The 18818-nt window shown below is 43.1% G+C and overlaps 1 protein-coding gene across 4 annotated transcripts in view; it reads right to left on the minus strand.

Moving 5' to 3' along the window:
- RAD54B (RAD54 homolog B) overlaps positions 1-18818 on the minus strand; it is a 1676581-nt gene that overhangs the window by 399022 nt on the left and 1258741 nt on the right. For all 4 annotated transcript variants that reach the window (XM_044066559.1, XM_044066560.1, XM_044066556.1 and 1 more), the window contains exon 7: positions 12542-12767. In XM_044066559.1, coding sequence (XP_043922494.1) covers positions 12542-12767 — 226 coding nt within the window. The remainder of the gene's footprint in view (positions 1-12541; positions 12768-18818) is intronic.

The raw sequence follows: 18818 nt of genomic DNA on the forward strand, positions 1-18818 counted from the left end.
ACGTTGATCTGTTTTGCCAACATAGAAAGCAGCAATTCGCTAAGTATATGATGTGGTAACTAGTACAATCAGCATCGTTTCTGGTTTCTACTGAATATTCATGTCGGTCGTATAGCTACCATCCTGAATATTCAGTGGAATGTTCTGGATTCGCTGTTAGTGGTTGGTGGGTGGGGTGTGGTTGTGGTTAGGTTCTTTCACTACTAAAAACTTCTATTCTTAAGTGCAGATTTTAATGGCACAGTAGTATTCAAGCCTGGTGATCTGTTTGCTCTTAAATTAATTATCCAGCACATTTCCCTTAGCTCTGTGCGATTATGAACATCACCTCCTCTTGTGGTCTGAGACTACACAATTGGACCTTTTTGTCAACTTTATCAACGAGAGCACTGATTTTCTAGTTTGTGGTTAAACATTTTTCGGAGACCATAGAATTTCTGGATGTAAAGATTCATCTGCATCCTGATAGAGGTATCAGTACAGGAATTCATAAAAAAGAAACCTGGAGAACTCATTATCTGCATAGGGCGAGTATGCACCCTGGACATATTTTTGATAACATCTTTGAGAATTAGAAGTTATGTACCTACCATAACGTTCCATGTTAGTTGTCTGCTCTCGCCTTCTTTCTTGCTGGATGGGTTCGGAGCCGATCCTCGGCTCAGACTCGGCACTTGCTAAGCTCGAGAGCTTATTTTTACCAGCTCGAGGCAACCCTATATCCCATGATGCAAGGCGGAGATTACTCAGATCTCGTTTGGTAGCTAAGAAATAGCAGAACCTTCTTCCAACAAAGGAGGAATAAAACTAAATGACATCATAACTGTAGCAAATGTCTACCTAACATATAAACAAGGGGCCAAGTATAATGAAGGTAACAACCTCTAATAGAGATTTAATAATCTTCTCGGTCTGACCAGGCTAGGGGGAAGGAGGGTGGGACGCAAGAAAGAAGGCGAGAGAAGACAACTAACATGGAAAGTTATGGTAGGTACATAACTTCTAAATGTTAAGTTGTCAATCTCGCCTTCATTCTTGCTGGATGGGACCGCGTCCCTAGCACCTCTATCCTGGGTGGCTCATTGGAACAGACTCTTGAGAACGGTGGAACCAAATTTTGCTCTATCTCTGGAGACCAAATCTAGTTTGTAATGTGAGACAAAGGTATGAGGAGAGGCCCATGTGGCTGCTGCACAAATAGTGTCTATTGGAAGTCTAGCTTGGAAAGCTGTAGATGTAGCTAGCGCTCTGGTAGAATGGGCTTTTGGGATAGAAACCAATTCTTTGCCCCTGAGCTGATAAATGTAAGTGATCAATGAAGACAGCCACCTAGATAAAGTAACTTTAGAAACTGGAAGGCCTTTCCTGTTGTCTGCATAGGACAGAAAAAGTTGGTCAGACTTTCTAGAAATTTTTGTCTTATCCAGATAATATCTCAGTTGGCGGTGAACATCGAGATAATGTAGCTTTTGTTCAGCTCTATCAGAGTAATTCGGGAAAAATACCGGGAGGTCGATGGACTGGTTTAGGTTAGTCTGAGATGCTACTTTCGGTAAGAATGATGGATTAGTTCTTAGGGACACCCTATCTTTGTGAAAAATCAGATAAGGGGGATGAACACAGAGAGCATGAAGCTCAGATACTCTTCTGGCAGACGTAATGGCAACTAGAAACAGTGTCTTCCAAGAAAGTAATTTCAAAGAACAGGCAGCTGCAGGTTCGAACGGGGGAAGAATCAAAGATGATAAAACTAAATTTAGGTCCCACTGTGGTGGGGGGTCTCTAATTGGAGGTTTCAATAAAAAGATACCTCTAAGGAATGCTTTGCAGAGTTTATGTGACATGATATTGTGGTCCGAAAATCCTATGTGAAAATTTGAAATGGCTGCCAGTTGAACTTTCACTGTAGAAGAAGAAGACCCTGAATGAAAAATGCCAGCTAGGAAGTCCAATATTGAATGAATTGGAGCTGTATAGGGATCTATGTCCCTAGCTTTTGCCCAGAAAGAGAAACGTCGCCATTTACTAGTGTAGATCTTTCTGGTGGAAGATTTTAGGGAAGCTACTATGATATCCCGTACGGGATTAGAAATCATAGGGAGCCTGGCTAAGGATGGAAGTGGAGCAACCAAGCAGTGAGGTTGAGAGAGGGTATGGATTGGTGCAGGTGACCCAACTGGTGGGTCAGAAGATCTGGAACCGGGTCCAGATGCCATGGCTGTACCAATAGGTAACGATGTAGGAACGGAAACCATATCTGTCGAGGCCAATAAGGGCAATGAGAATCAATTTGGCTCTCAAGGCGGTTGCTTTCTGAATTAGCTGAGGTATCAGCGGAAAGGGAGGAAAGGCATAAAGAAGTCCCCGGGCCAATCTTGGGTTAGAGCGTCTCTGGGGGATGGCCTGGGAGGGAAGAGAGAAGAAGTCTGGACATTTGCTGTTTTGGGGTGTAGCAAAAGGTCGCAGCAAGGAATTCCCAGTTCTGAAAAATCTCTTCCGCCACTGTCTGTTTGAGAGACCACTCGTGAGGCATGAGAATAGCTCTGCTCAATCTGTCCGCTATGATGTTGGATTTCCCGGGGATGTGCATTGCTATCAGAAACCGATGAGAGGAGATCGCCCATTGCCAGAGTCTGAGAGCCTCTCGACATAGTGGATAAGATTTGGTTCCGCCCTGTTTGTTTATGTACCAGACTACTGACATATTGTCCGTTTGAACTGCAATTGTTCCCTGAGGAAGAGAGTCGTTGAGGGCTTGCAACGTTAAAAGCACTGCTCTCATCTCCAGAACATTTATGTGCAGGTGGTACTCGTGAGGTTGCCAAGTGCCATGGACCATTCTGCCCTGATAATGCCCCCCCCACCCGATCAGGGAGGCGTCCGATGTAACCGTGGCAACCGGAGGAAGAGGGACAAACGGCCTGCCTTGATGGATCTGAGGGGACGATATCCACCAAGTCAGATGTTTCTTGCAAATCGGGGTTACCATGATCTGGTGATGCATGGGAAGCTGTTGAAAGGACCATTGGGTGAATAACATCCATTGAAGTAGCCGCATGTAAAAGCGTGCTAGAGGAAGAAGCGTTATGGCGGCCGCCATAAGACCCAGCACTTTTAGAGCAAACCTGGCCTGAATTTTTTTGCTGAATAGGATCACTTGGACGTGTTTTTGAATATCCAGGATCCTCTGGTCTGTCAACCTTGCCGAAAGTTGCACGGTGTCCAAATTTGCGCCTATAAAGGTAATATATTGACAAGGCGACAAGACAGATTTTTCGACGTTTATAGAAATTCCTAACCTTCTGCAAGTGTGAATGGTGTGATTTCTTGCTTGGAGGAGGTGATGCCTGGTGGTGGCAGTGAGGAGCCAGTTGTCTAGATATGGAAACACCTGGAATCCTTGACGTCTCAGGTGAGCCGTAACCACTGCCATGCATTTGGTAAACACTCTGGGGGCTGTAGTGAGTCCAAAGGGCAGGGCCCTGAATTGGAAGTGACTGGTCCCCAGCCGAAAGCGGAGAAATCTTCTGGAGCGCCTGTGAATTTTTATGTGATAGTACGCATCCTGAAGATCTATGGAGCACATCCAATTGTCTTTGCCCAGAAAGGGTAGAATGGACTGTAGCGTGACCATCCGGAATTTTGACTTCTTTACAAACTTGTTGAGTCTGCTCAGATCTAATATTGGCCTCCAGTCCCCTGTCTTTTTTGGAACTAAAAAGAACCTTGAGTAAATTCCTGATCCTAATTGGTCTGCCGGGACTGGCTGGATGGCTCTTTTTACTAGCAGTTTTGATATTTCTAGTACTGCTAGTTCCCTTAGACCGGGTGGAACGTCTGGAAGGGTTCCCTTTTGTTGAGTTGGGGTTTGAATAAAGGGGATTTTGTAACCCTCGGATATGATTGACTGTACCCATTTGTCTTGAGAAAGGGAAAGCCAGGCTAATGGGTACAGCGATAATCTTCCCGACTGCCTCCGGCGGACAATCGGGCAACATCTCAGGGATGCTGAAAGGGTTTGTCAGAAAGAGGCTCTCTGCTACCCTGATTCTGCGGACCCCCTCTGCCTCTAGGACGGCGTCTATTGTTATTACCCCCTCTGCCTCTGGGGTAAATTGACTTCAAGGCCAGGCGACTCCTTGGGATTTCTTGAACCACATTTTTCCTCCCCTCTGTCCTTTGGGATAAGGTCTAGAAGGTGAGGAGAAACGGACTCCTACGGCAGAAAGAGTCTTGCCATCCTGCTCGCATCTAGTCAAAGTGTCTTTCACTTGAGGACCGAACAAAGTCGAGCCATCAAAAGGGGAGTTTGTGAAAGACGCCTTAAAGGGGTCTGCAAAATTACAAAGCCGCATCCAGGACTGACGCCTTAAAGCCACTCCTGTGCCTGCGGCTCTACTCGCTCCATCGGCTGCATAAGAGATGAGCCGCATGGAGGAGTTGGCAATAGAATTAAGGATTCCTAGCTGTGAGGAAATCTTGTCTTGAGCCCCAGCAGCTGACGGATCCTGTAAAACTTCCCCCAGCTCCTTAAGAACATCTCTTTGGAGGCGGGTGAAGTGGCATAGATAGTTCAGCGATCTCATTGCAAAAGTCGCTGAGGAAAAATCCGCCACCGTACCTATCCATAGTCCTAGAATCCTTATTAGGAGGATGAACAGGTACTGAAGGATCAGCAAGTTCCTTCTTGGTGGCAGCAGCCACCACCATGGCATCAACCGGGACACCTTTAGTTAAATACTGCCTATCCTGAGGAGCTGAAATAATTTTGGAAGGTCTCCTAGGGAAAGGTTCCACCGAATCCGGAGCCATCCATGCCTTCCGAGCCACTACTTCCATGAGAGGGTCGAAAGGCGGAGACACCCAGGAGGTGGAAGGTCGAGATCCGAACGCCTCTAGGTATACTGACTCGTCCTCGGAGGGATTAAGGGAGGGCCAGTTCCCCCTCTGTTTAAGGATTTCAAGGATGTCTGAAAATGAGACATCCTCAGAGGAGGACCTTGGGGACCCCTCCGACTCATCCAAGTCAGTATCTGATGTGGTAGACTCAGGGGAGTCTACATGTTTCCTCTTACATGTCCTCTTACGAGGGGGTTCTCCTGACAGATCGGGAGAAGCCTCAGAAGAGGAAGATATTCCCAATGGGGAAACCTGAGGCGTTGGATCTCTGGGTCCGGGAGCAAGAGAGTGAGAAGAGACATCAGCAGGCACTGTAGTGGGAGGAGCTGATGGAACAGACCGTTGACTAAGCCCAGGGGCTAGTACACTCCTCATCACCTCGAAGGCTCCCCCATCGGAGAGACCAGAAGGCTCCCGCTCCGAAGAGATAGGAACCCCAGGCCTCACAGACAGGGAAGGCTCCGAGGCAGATGTCGGGCCGAGCTCATCAGCCAAGCTCCGAGAGGGAGAACGGGTCGGACAAGGGTCCGATGCCACTCGCCTCGGAGCCGAGAGAGAGCGCCGGATCCCTCCAATGAAGGTCTCAAGGAGGAGATCGGAGCAAGACGCCGGAGCCGAAAGGTGTTGTATCGGCTCCGAGGTCACAACGGTACCGGTTCCGAGGAGCTCCGGCTCCGAGCTCTGTAAGGGAGTCGAAGGAGGAATTTTGAGTGGTTGTGACAAAGCTACCGTCTGTTGAGATGGGCTATGGAGAATTTGTGTCAATGCCTGAGATTTCAAAAGTCTACTCACCACTCTCTCGAGGTCATGATCCGATAGCCTGGATGACCGAGAAGATCGAGAAGATCGGCTCCGATGGCTCCGCTCCGAGAGCAAGGGTGATCTCGGAGCCGAATGGATCGATTCCATTGAAGGAGATCGAGATCTCTTCTTCGAGATCGATGGAGCCATCGGAGCCGAAGAGACGTCGGCTCCAGCCGGAGCCGACTCTGAATGTGTGGACCGAATAGTATCGGCGCCGAGTGGAACCGATACTGATCCTGGTGCAGAAGGATCGGCTCCGGCCGGAGCCGATCTCGACCCAGAAGGAGACATACCTGCAGCCGACGGCTTCGAAGCCTGAGCCGAAGGCTTAGCAGGTTTCGAGGGCTTCCCCGGCACCGACTTAGTCGGGGAGCTCTCGGGTTTTAATAAGCCCCTCAAAATGAGCTTATTTTTTCTCTCCTGCAGGACTCTTGGGCTGAAGGCATGACAGATAGCACAAGAGTCCTGCAGGTGAGAAGGTCCCAGGCAATAAATACAAGAAGTGTGACCGTCTGTCAGAGACATCTTCTGACAGCACGAATCACACTTCTTGAAACCTGAGACCTTAGTTTCTTTCGACATTTTCTGTGTCGAAGAAAGTAATCCACAAACACACACACAGTACACTCTACAACACAAAATAAATTAAGTAACTAAAAATAATGTACTAACACACACAAGGACACAGAATCACTCAATTAAAAATCCTGACAGGAAAAATAGAGAGGGGAAGGCCTAGGGCCTACAAGGTAAGGGAACAACTAACTCGAGGGGAACACTGACGGGAATAGGGCTAAGGTGACTCGAAACTAACTATACAAAGAAAATTTAGTGAAAAATTTAAGTTAAACGGGGGTTTAAACAATCTTATAAGTCACTTACCTAGAGCTGGTAAAAAAGCACCTCGTAAGCGAAGCGGCAAACGAGATCTGAGTAATCTCCGCCTTGCATCATGGGATATAGGGTTGCCTCGAGCTGGTAAAAATAAGCTCTCGAGCTTAGCAAGTGCCGAGTCGGAGCCGAGGATCGGCTCCGAACCCATCCAGCAAGAATGAAGGCGAGATTGACAACTTAACATTCAGATCTTAAGAACCTCAAGATTATGTACTGAGAATGAAGACTTTGTAGCAGAACAGAGAAATATTGAGACACATTTAAGTAAAAGATCCTATAAAAGAAAGAATTTAAGATTGAAGCATGATCCACAGGAATTAAGGAGGGGAAAGGGACGTACCTACTTCTCTGAACCCACATCGAGTCATCATGAGAGCCTGGATCTTAAAACTCAATCACAGCAACTTAAATGTTTGTTAACATACACTGCTGACAATAAGCAAGTATGTGAAGTTATTAGAAAGTTTTGGCCGGTATTGACAACTGATGACAAAATAAGAGACATTGTAGGTGAACAGCCCAGATTCTTATACAAGAATAAGAAGAATTTGAAACGTCTCATTTGTAACAAAGACGGATTTGAAAGAAATAGGCCCAATTCTAATAGAAAGGGCACTTTCAAGTGCTTAAGATGCAAAGCTTGCACCTCCATTGACAGCTCCAATGTTTTTGTACATCCATACTCCAGGCACCAGTACGATTTTAATGTCTGTGCTGATTGTACTAGTTCCCACATCATATACTTAGCGACTTGCTGCCAGTGTAGTGCTTTCTATGTTGGCAAAACAGATCAACGTCTTAAGGAACGTATCCTCAGACATTTGAGGCACATCAAACAGAAAGATCCCAATAATGCCTTAGCAGCCCACGTAGCACAGTATCCTTCACATTACTTTGTATTTAAGGCCACAGAGGCAGTCTGTCAGACCACAAGAGGAGGTGATGTTCATAATCGCACAGAGCTAAGGGAAACATGCTGGATAATTAATTTAAGAGCAAACAGATCACCAGGCTTGAATACTACTGTGCCATTAAAACCTGCACTTAAGAAAAGAAGGAATATGATTAGCAAGTTTACTTGAATGTTGCTTCATTCATATAATGTATTCACATCCATAGCTATTAGTTTTCTCATATACAATCCTATAGTAAAGAGAAGCGCTGCCCCCTTTAATTACAATGAAGGAAATTATACCTCTCTGCTAGCTGGCCTCCTTTTGGTTTGCAACAAGGGCGTGTCAGAGAACTAAATGAGGAATGGCTGTGATGCCTTATAAATACAAAAGCTGAAAAGTCCTTTTTATACGATCTGAGGAAGGCTTATCTGCCGAAAGCGCTTATTGGAAGACTGAGGACTGCTTATTTTATGTTATATTCTTTTTATTAAAGTTTTGATTTTACTATTAAGTTTTACTGCCGTGGTGGATATCAGAATATATGCAAAGAGGGACATAGGATTGCTAAATGAGACTTGCTCTGGTAGTGTTTTTACTTGAGTCTGTTAAAGAGGGATAAGTAGCAGGGCATAAAAAATATTGCATGATAACTGTAAGAATAAATCAGAGGAGGTTAGCAAAGACTGAGAAAACAGAATGGAAAGGCAATATAGAAGGAAACAAAAGGAGGGAATCTGTATGACTGTCAAGTATGCAACAATGTCCAGAAGTGTCTGCGTAGGTATTTTTATACCCAAGCAGACTTCACCTAATTTTCCCAGGTAGTCAGCAAATGCTGAAGTTGTGATGAGAAAGAGAGAGGTAACTGAGATAGACTTTTTAGAAATGTAATGAGTTGACAGATTTTAAAAATTCCCTACAGAATAGTTTGCCAGAAATGATGGGATGCAAATGGTTGTAACTAAGATCTGGAATACAGGATCTCAATTGCCCAGACATAACAACGTCATACTAAATTTCATGATACTGGCTAAATAAACAGTAGAAAATCAAAATCTAAACCAAATGGAACTGAAGTACTCAATATAGTAAAGCAGATAAAAGGAATGAAATTTGGATTTTTAGTAAATGGCAGGAGCAAATTACACAGCTATAAATAGAATTTGTGGGAAGAAAACACACAAAATAGTATTCAAGAGGAGGAGTGAAGTTAAAAGAAGGCAGGGACTGAGCAATTTATGCAGTGCTGGAGTGAATGAAAATTGTTAAAATGCATACTGCATGACAACAAAGGAAATGTCATGAGATGAAAATGGTGATGGAGAATCAACGTAACAGGCTAATCTCCAGGAAAACATGGTATTCCCATGGAACTTTGGAACGTAGGCGAGAAGAAAACATGGTATTCCCATGGAACTTTGGAACGTAGGCGAGAAGAAAACATGGTATTCCCATGGAACTTGGGAACGTAGGCGAGAAGAAAACATGGTATTCCCATGGAACTTGGGAACGTAGGTGAGAAGAAAACATGGTATTCCCATGGAACTTGGGAACGTAGGTGAGAAGAAAACATGGTATTCCCATGGAACTTTGGAACGTAGGCGAGAAGAAAACATGGTATTCCCATGGAACTTTGGAACGTAGGTGAGAAGAAAACATGGTATTCCCATGGAACTTTGGAACTTAGGTGAGAAGAAAACATGGTATTCCCATGGAACTTTGGAATGTAGGTGAGAAGAAAACATGGTATTCCCATGGAACTTAGGTGAGAAGAAAACATGGTATTCCCATGGAACTTTGGAACGTAGGTGAGAAGAAAACATGGTATTCCCATGGAACTATGGAACGTAGGTGAGAAGAAAACATGGTATTCCCATGGAACTATGGAACTTCGGTGAGAAGAAAGTGATAATTATCCTGAAGGTTTTGTTTAACAATATTTTAAAATCAACCAACTACTAAATCCAGGCTATATCACCTAACCTAGCCACTCTGCTGTCCCTCACTCAAACGATAGGCCTCACAATTCAATACGCACTTCAGCGTATCGCTGAATAGGGGTCGATATTAGAACATTTGAAGTTTTGAAACTCCGATGTTCTAATACAGACCCAGTGATGACATGCCATAAAAAAACACAGAAAACACAGGAGAAAATTGAATCTCGAAGACCACTCTTCTCCTTAAAATTTCTTTTTGCAAGCCACTCCCCTGAGCTGATATATACCAACTCCAAGATTGCCATACCTCGGAGAAAAGGGAATATTCAAAGAAATGGCATCTCAAACTTAGTATATTTAAGTGCGCTCTTTCATCTCTGAATTTCAGGACTTGCTCTAGTGGGTCCCGACATTTCAAACAGTTACCATAAAACTGATATCATACAGCCATTTTCCTTTCTTTCTCCTGTAGTCTATACGCACACTAACATTTTGCTCATACTACATGGCTTCCATTCTCTCTAACATCTGGGCAACCCACAATTACACATCCTTAACCAGCTTGATGTCCTTCTCCTAATATGCCAGAATTAATGAACATACTAGAATAATATAGGCATCATTTGAAACTGCAGAAATGGCAGCAGACTCCAGAATTCATCCACATGCCACCCCTCATTCTGCTACATGTTTCTTCAATCTCCTTTTCCTCCAATATTATTTTTCGACACGTAGTCTGTGCACCTTACCGCTACTCTATTCTTCTCCACTGTTGCATGCAACTACTTATTCTTTGTTCACCTTCTTAACTGCATCAGATCATATCATCCACAGTCATTCATTTCTTCAGCACCTTCATATTCCTTCTAAGTTGATTTCTCAACAGGCTGAAGATATTCTGTAGTTCTTTATTTTTATCTAGCCTACTTGTCCCGCCAATTCCTGCTGCAAGAAATGTAAATCACACTGTATCATGGTCTCTGTTGCCTGCCAATTGTCTCATTTCTCTCCCTTGACCACTGTGAACATCATGTTAAGAAATTATCTTGGAGAAGGCCTCAGTTTCTACTCATGTTTAGCTACCACCATGTTTTTTTTTCTTTTACCCTCTTTATCCTTGCCCTGTAGGTCAACATCTTCCTGTTTACTGGTAAAATACTGTCCCCATATCAGTTATTCTTCTCTTTGTCACAATCTAATTATTTTTCTGAATCTATCATCGTACCTTTTTCCTGCATCTGATACAGTGTGCCCAGCTACCAGGAGCCTGTATCTTTCCCGCCTATCTTTAAACCCAATACTTCCAGATGCTTCCTTCTTTGCCTTCCCCAAACTCTTCCACTAAGTCAGCTTTAGGACACAAACAGTTAAAGACCTCACTAGTACTCTCAGCCAACCCATGACTGAGTAGGAATGTGGGTGCTGGAGAAGCCAGTAGTGAGATGACAGCAGCCACCATAAGCTCGCCCAGGAGGAGACTGACTGATCTGCTACTGAAGTGGTCTCTAGCAGGGGCAAAGATTGTGTACAGCAGGACAAGTTATGATATGGAAACAGGTGCACCAAGCAATTCATGGCACTGCAGCCAGAGATCGGTACACTCACAGGCATGTACGTGCATCAGGGGATGATAAAATGCAGCTTCCATGTCAGAGGCAAGCAAGTCAGGCATGCAAGGGATGGATTAGGGATTTGTTTAGTAAATGGGGATACTTAGAAAATCCTGAGTCTGCCCAGAATTCTCCAGAAAGGAGACATTTAGAGTTCACCCTTAAATGTAGAGAGCCGTGGTCTAGGGGAGAGTGAAGCCAGACCCCCAGGCTACTAAAATAAGGTTATCTCTAGCAAAAAAGGACAACACAATGGTGAAAGGAAAGGGAGCAAATTCCCTTTGTGTCTGGCTGGATGATGACTCCTTGGACTTGCTCTTACCCCACTAAAGAAAGATGAATGCAAGAGTAATTGGAGGGGGAGAAAGGATATAAAAAAGAGCTCTTCCATTGTACACCTCATCCTTCGAAGTTGCACACTTCATCTTCTCTCCTCTACTAATTCATATATTCTTCCTAAATCTATTAAGTCCCAGTAACATTATAGCTCACTTCCGTCTTATTGTTGTGGCATTAGTGCTTTTAATAAATTATTTTATTACCCATGCACCAAACACTACACTGAACCTTCCAATGCGCTATTTCCAGTTTCCATGATATCAAACTTTTTTGTTAACTAACCATTCTCCATATGTGCACCTCCTGAACTAGAGACCTTCATTTTCATTTAAAACTGACAATGCATACTATTCTGTTCCCATTTTCAGCAAGCGTATCTCCAGATTCTGCTACAAGTTGTCCCTGAGATGCAGCCCTGCTCATTCCATAGTTCTCGGCAGTCCTTTTCTGACCCCTTTAACCTGAATCCCTGCTAGATGACAACAGTGATAACAACAAAAATAATTTTTGTTGCTTTACTAAAAGTGCCTTCCATGGGTCTCTTCTGTTGTTGTTCTACACCCACTGATGTACTCCTCCAAAAGTGGTGATCTGTTTACTGCTCATTGTTTATTAAATATATGTGCTTTGCCATGGTTGTCCCTTTATTACTCCTTTAATTATACTCTTTATTAATCAGTATGAACAAAAACTGTTTTTAGAACTAAACAAAACAAGTGTTCATCCAATTTCTTCATGTTAAAACTTAACTCCACTATACTACAGAACTGTATTCTGGATCTGCCTGGCATTTATACCTTGAGAGATTCCCTTAACAGATTATGATTTTCAAAACTTCTTTGGAAAAAAAGATTAATAGAATTTACATTTTATGCAACAGCATTTAGTAAGGACAGCAACAAATAAGAAAAAAGTTACTTAAACGTTTTATAATGCTAAAATTCTTATGGTTTGATCATTCCATAAGGGAGGCTCTGATTCAACCCCCCCTCGTAAATGTCATAAATTCTGGAAGGCTTGATACCACAAAAGGTACACAGACGAACAGGGTCTTTGAAGGTGCACTCCACATCTTGAGTCATCATCATTATCATCAGATGCCTTGCATCAATAATTTTAATTAATTTTTGTCAGCATAAAAGGAAAACTTAAAACTTACTTGATCAACTGCATACACCTTTAGCCTCTCTGAACCCAGCCATTTCTTACATTCTTTGTTCCAGTTTTTGACAAGACTTCCTGGAGTAACAACAAGGGCTCTTTTTATCACTGGCTTTCCTCCGTAGGGTCCTTGTCGAAGAAGAGTCCAGAGCAGTGTGATGCACTGAAGAGTCTTTCCTAAACCCATTTCATCTGCAAGAATGGCTCCAAACCTAGCATTTGCTCTGCAAAATATGTCAGAATTGTTCCAAGTTTGTAAATAATAAAGATATAGTGTGTATTCAGTTTTTATGCATAATACATGTGCAAAGGTTTTACAGTACAAGAACCATAACAAATAATGAAGCCATTTCTGGGAATGTCTTATTTTTTGTTAAACATGAAACATCACATATCTCCAAGACTGCTTCTAATAAGAGGTTGGAATTTGCAGGTCTATATTAGAAACATGAACTGTCGGAATGTCAACAACCTCTGGATCGACACGTATATGTCGAACTACCATTTCAGTGAACGGCCACATCATCAATTTCCTTCCAAAGGAAAGAAATTGATAAGCCAAATACCAAAAACACTATATAACATACACTATAAAGTGGGGGGCTTCGCCCCTCTAACTAAATATACTAATGCCGAGATTGCACGTGTGGCCATTCACTGAAATGGTCATTCAACACATACATGTCGATGAAGAGGTTGTCAATATTCTGACCGTTCGTGCTTCTAATATAGACCTGGAATTTGCTTGCCCTAGCAAAATTCCACTCTTAGGACTGTCGGCTCATGATTTAGTGAGGTTGACAGCTTTCAGTTTTTTCTTACTTGGCATACACATCCTTTGCACAGTTAAGAACTGAAAGCTGATCATAAACTGAGACATATGGGAAGCAGCCGAACAGACTGACTTCAGATCAGAATGACAGAAGCATACCTATCTGTCAGCTTTGCCATATGGCATCTCATGCCACCACGTACCTTTACAATAATGTCCACTGCATATGCAAGAATAAACACCTAAGGTGCTACCAAAAGGGACAGAGAAATGCTCTATCTGCTTATGGGCACATATACACCTCTCAATTACTATGATTATGGTCCTTGGATTTAGCCTTGCTCCTCTTAGATTTACAATGTTTCTCATAACGTCAAGTCTATTTTAAAAGTATTCTGAGAAGCTGTCTGTGCTGGACCAAAGTCAAAAGCCCCAGTGAAGCCAAGGGGACACTGGATCTACAGGTAATCCTCTGTCAAGCTCTCTTGCCATTAAATCATAAAACTGCATCAGGTTTGACTGAAAGCTTCTTCAAGCCTTGAGACCATGTAGATTGGTGTCTTGAAGATATTGCTGTCCTCTAAGAAAGCAACCAGCTTTCGTCCAGTGTTCTCTACTTGACTTTCTCATGTCAATGCCATTAGAAGAATAGCTTGAAGCCAAATGAAACTGTCGTGCTCTCTCTGTCACCACCCAAAAAATAGAAAGGGTACTATTCTTACGATTCTGTAAGCCTCAGTCGCGTCTGCATTAAGTAATCCACTGCTACGGTGGCTAAATCCCAGAGGATCATGATTCTGTAAGCCTCAGTCGCGTCTGCATTAAGTAATCCACTGCTACGGTGGCTAAATCCCAAAGGATAATGAAAAGGCAGCATATCTGGTCCCCATGCCTCATCTTCCTTTAGAGAAGCCAGTTTGCGCTGCACCTCCTCTCACTCTATGTTGATCTCAAGTCTTAGCTATCTCATCCCTATCTTTTCCTCCTCCTAACATGGCACTCTCCCTGCTTTCTCCACCATGAAGACAGACATGAATTTGACCTTCAATACTTTCATTTTCCCACCCGTCTGTACTTTCCTCCCTTTCTCGATTCTGTTATACACCTACAAAGGCTTGTGTTTCTTCTTCATGACTCCTTATTCCATTTGACTTATATTGCAACTGATTTTCTGTTTGCCTCCTTGTACTATGCCACCTCTGCTCCCTTTCTTGCACTTGTTATAACCATATCCTTTGAGCTAATAGCTAGCCTCAAATTCCTACGCAGTTATATTGGTCCCCTACTCTTTCACTTTTTGACTCTTCCTTAAACCCTTGTCTGCAGTCAAGAGTACTCTATCCTTGACACATTTCTATATCTTTCTATCCTTGACACATTTCTATATCTTTCTATCCTTGACACATTTCTATATCTTTCTATCCTTGACACATTTCTATATCTTTCTATCCTTGACACATTTCTATCTTTCTGTCCTTGACACATTTCTATCTTTCTATCCTTGACACATTTCTATATCTTTCTTTCCTTGACACATTTCTATATCTTTCTTTCCTTGACACATTTCTATATCTTTCTATCCTTGACACATTTCTATATCTTTCTATCCTTGACACATTTCTATATCTTTCTTTCCTTGACACATTTCTATATCTTTCTTTCCTTGACACATTTCTATATCTTTCTTATGTTGTCATGTTACCTCCAGATCTGTAAATCATGTCCGATTCTCTCTCCAAGCTCAGCATTAAGCCATTCCCCTAAAATCTCCCCTGTAGATCAGTGTCTAAGTATACCTTTAAGAAGCTTTCCATAGGCTTGCACGTGTATAAATACTGCGCACATGCAAGCCTGACAGCAATTTTGTAATAAGCTGTTGATATGTAAAGCATGCATGTCTGTGGAGTCCATCAGTTAATCAGTTTGTTTATATTTTGTACTGCTGATATCCATCCTGTGTTTCTGTGTTATAAAACATATAAACTTACTACCCTGCCTGTTCGTCTTCAACTATAAACCAAAACTAGCAACATGGTGTCAGAAGTGAGATTCAGAATCAAGACCAAGAGGCACTCAGTTAATATAGAGGAATGGATCATCCCTACTGCATGTAAAACTTGCAAAAACAGGTCAGAAATGTTCAAAACAAATGTTTAGTAAAACGAAATGTACGAAATTGTGACATATTGATAAAAATATTCAAAATAGCCCCGAGCATGTTTGAAATAAAGTCCGAATCACACAAAATGTACAAAATAAGGAAATGACTGCATTTTTTCGCTATGTGCTACTTTGAGATATCCAAGGTATGCGGAGTGTCACAAGTTTGTAAACTATTACACTACAGTTAATTTGCAAAATACAGCCATTTCAAAGCATATTTCGCAAAGTATGTTATTTCAAAAAGTTTATTGGGCACCTGAATGTTATTACAAGTACTTGCTGTGTGTGCATGTTCATACATAATTACAACGGCCATATTTTGTGTGTTTAAGCATACTTTTTGGAACAGCTGAAGGATTTTGCAGACCATAGGTTCATAGGTAGGTACTAGGCTATCGGCCCAAGGGCCTATGCAAGCCTAGCCAACAAGATTCCCTGGCTTACACCACCCAAGAAAGTTCTTTTCCTGTGCCACTGTCGAGCAGAGACACAGATGTGATCCCCAGGGTATATTTCCTATTTCCCATCCACTCATCAAGATTTTTCTTGAAGAGTGCTAATGAAGGACTTTTCTTGACATAGATGGGTAGCCTGTTCCAGAGTATGGGAAGTCTCTGGGACAGGAATCTATCCCTCCAGCATGTCCTGTTTATTGTGGTGACAAGGTTTAGGTCCCTAGAGCGTGTAGCTCGGAGGGATTGGGATTTCTTTAGGTGTAGCATGTCCAACAGCTCTGGGTTTGACATAGCTTTATATGTTAGGCAGAGATCACCTCGGAGTAGGAAATATGCTACGGAGTAACATATTGAGTTTTTTGAGACGGTCAGTGTAGGGTATTTGTTTGAGGCCAGTAATCCTCTTTGTGAAGTACTTCTGTGGTCTTTCCAGCTGCTGCAGATGTCTTGTGAGGTACATTCCAAAAGGGGCGTTGTACTCGATAATGGGTCTAATGAGTGTCGAGTAGAAGGGAACAATGACCTCTTTTTTCCTGGATGAGAACCCTTTTATGATGAGGTGTAACACGTAGAAGGTATTCCTGACTACTGTGGCGATGTGACTATCAAAGGAGAGACTACTGTCCAGCTGGGTCCCAAGGTCTCTTATCACACAATCGGTGTTAAGCAGATTGCTGCCTATGTGGTAGTTCATGTGTACAGAGCTTTTACCAAAGGGGATGACACTGCACTTTTTGGCATTGAGCTTGAGGCCATGGCTCTGACACCAGGCATCTGTCTCAGCAAGGCCTTTCTGTAGGATGTCCACATCATTTGGGGACTTAACTATGGCTCCTAGTTTGCAGTCATCTGCAAACTTCGTTAGCCAGAGGCCTTCTGTGTTAGCCTGTACTTCAGACAAGTAGATATTAAACAGGAGAGGTCCCAGGACTGAACCCTGTGGTACTCTACTTGTCACTGGTTTGAGGTCAGATTTGGAGTCTGTAACTTTTACAGTGTGGGTTCTGTCAGTGAGCCAGTTGGCAACCCATCTTGTGACATAGGGATTTACACCTAGTTTAGTGAGTTTAGCTGTAATTCCAGAATGAGGGATGGTGTCGAAAGCCTTGGCGAAGTCAAGATAGGCTGTGTGAACCACCTTACCCTCATCTACGGATTTGGTGACTGCCTCAAAGAAGTCGATCAGGTTCAGGAGGCATGATCTGCCATTCACAAACCCGAACTGGGTGGGATCCAGAGTTTGGAGGTTACCAATGTCTTTGTTTATGAGTTCCATGATGATACGTTCCATGGCTTTGCAGACCAGTCTAGTCAGGCTAATAGGTCGATAGTTTCCAGGATAATTGGTGGCTCCCCCTTTGTGGAGTGTGATAACTGTTGCTGTGCGCCATTCAGTGGGCACAAAGCCTGAAGCAAGGCTATTATTGAACATGGTGCTTAAGTGGGGAGCCAGTTCATTCTGAAGTTCATGTAAAACGCAGCCTGGGATGTTGTCTGGTCCCATGGATGCTGTGTTTTTGGCTTTAGAGAGTGCAGCTTTTACCTGTGTAGTTGTGATTACAGGGACTCTGCATTCTTCCTGTATAGATATGAGCCCTTTAGGGGGTGGGGGGGGGGGTACAGTTAGCACTGAACCTATCTGCTAGGATGTTGGCAATATCAGTTGGTTCTGTAATTTTCGTGCCTTTGTGCTGTAACTCAGAGCAGATCTGGGTGTTGCCATTGAGATTCTTGACATGCTATAGAATGCTTTGTGGTTGTCCTTAGAATTAGTGGCAATTTTGTTTTCATAGCTAGCTTTGGAGGAACTTATAAGGGGTCTCAGCTTCTTACTGAGGTTGACCAGGGGAGCTCCTCCACTCATGGGATTTTACTCACCTTTGCAACAGTTTCCTTCCTTCTGTTGTACAGTTTGTTTATGGCAGGGGACCACCAGACTGGCTTCCTTTTTTTGGAGGATAGCGTCTTGATTCTGTTTGGGATAGCACAATCCATGCACTCGTGTAAGTGCTTACAGAGTGCATTTGTGCAGGATTCAGCAGTTGTAACTGTATTGTCCATCTGCATGGGTGTCATGAAGTTCACCACTTCTGTCTTAAGAAGCATGAAGTTGGCTTTGGAGAAATTTTTTATCGTGGTTTCCTTAATGGGGGGTGGAGGCGAGATGCGGATATCAAGGGTGATTAGCTTATGGTCCGATCGGACCAACGAGGAGTTAACTTCATGTGTGGAACACTGGTCACTCATGCTGGTAATGACTAGGTCTAGGATATTGTTGCACCTGGTAGGGGTGTGGATAAGTTGATCCAGGGCATTGGAGTTTATGAATTCCAGAAAACGTTGAGCTAATGAGTTGGTACACGAGTAGTTTTCCAAGTTAATGGTGGGGTAGTTGAAGTCGCCCATTATTAGGGTGTTTGGTTGAACTCTAATATTTTCCAGTACATCAAGAAAAGAGGAGTGGGAATCCTGGGGCATGGTGGGGGATCTGTAGAAAGCTACAATTTGGATTGCAGTTTTGCCCAGAGTTAGTTGCACTTGGGTAACCTCGGATGCATTATCCTCAGCAACTAGCCTGGAGGTGTGGATATCCTTAATGAATATGGACACACCTCCGCCTTTGGTGTTTCGGTCCAGGTTACATGGCCGAAAAGTGTGGTATGAGTTATAGCCTGGTAGTGAAGGGTTGCTCTCTGGCGCCTTGATCCAGGTCTCAGTCACTGCACAGATATCAATGTTTTCCATTTTAAGGAGCACCTCGAGGGAGTGCATTTTGAGATTTAGACTTCTAGCACTGAGTAGCATTACCCTCAGTTTTTGCTTGCCTGTTCCTGTTACGGTGGTGAATTTGTCATTTGAACCTTGCCTAAAAAAGGCACTATAGG

The sequence above is a fragment of the Protopterus annectens genome, chromosome 3.part1, assembly GCF_019279795.1.
Source record: "Protopterus annectens isolate FY-2018-M chromosome 3.part1, PAN1.0, whole genome shotgun sequence".
NCBI lineage: Eukaryota > Metazoa > Chordata > Ceratodontiformes > Protopteridae > Protopterus > Protopterus annectens.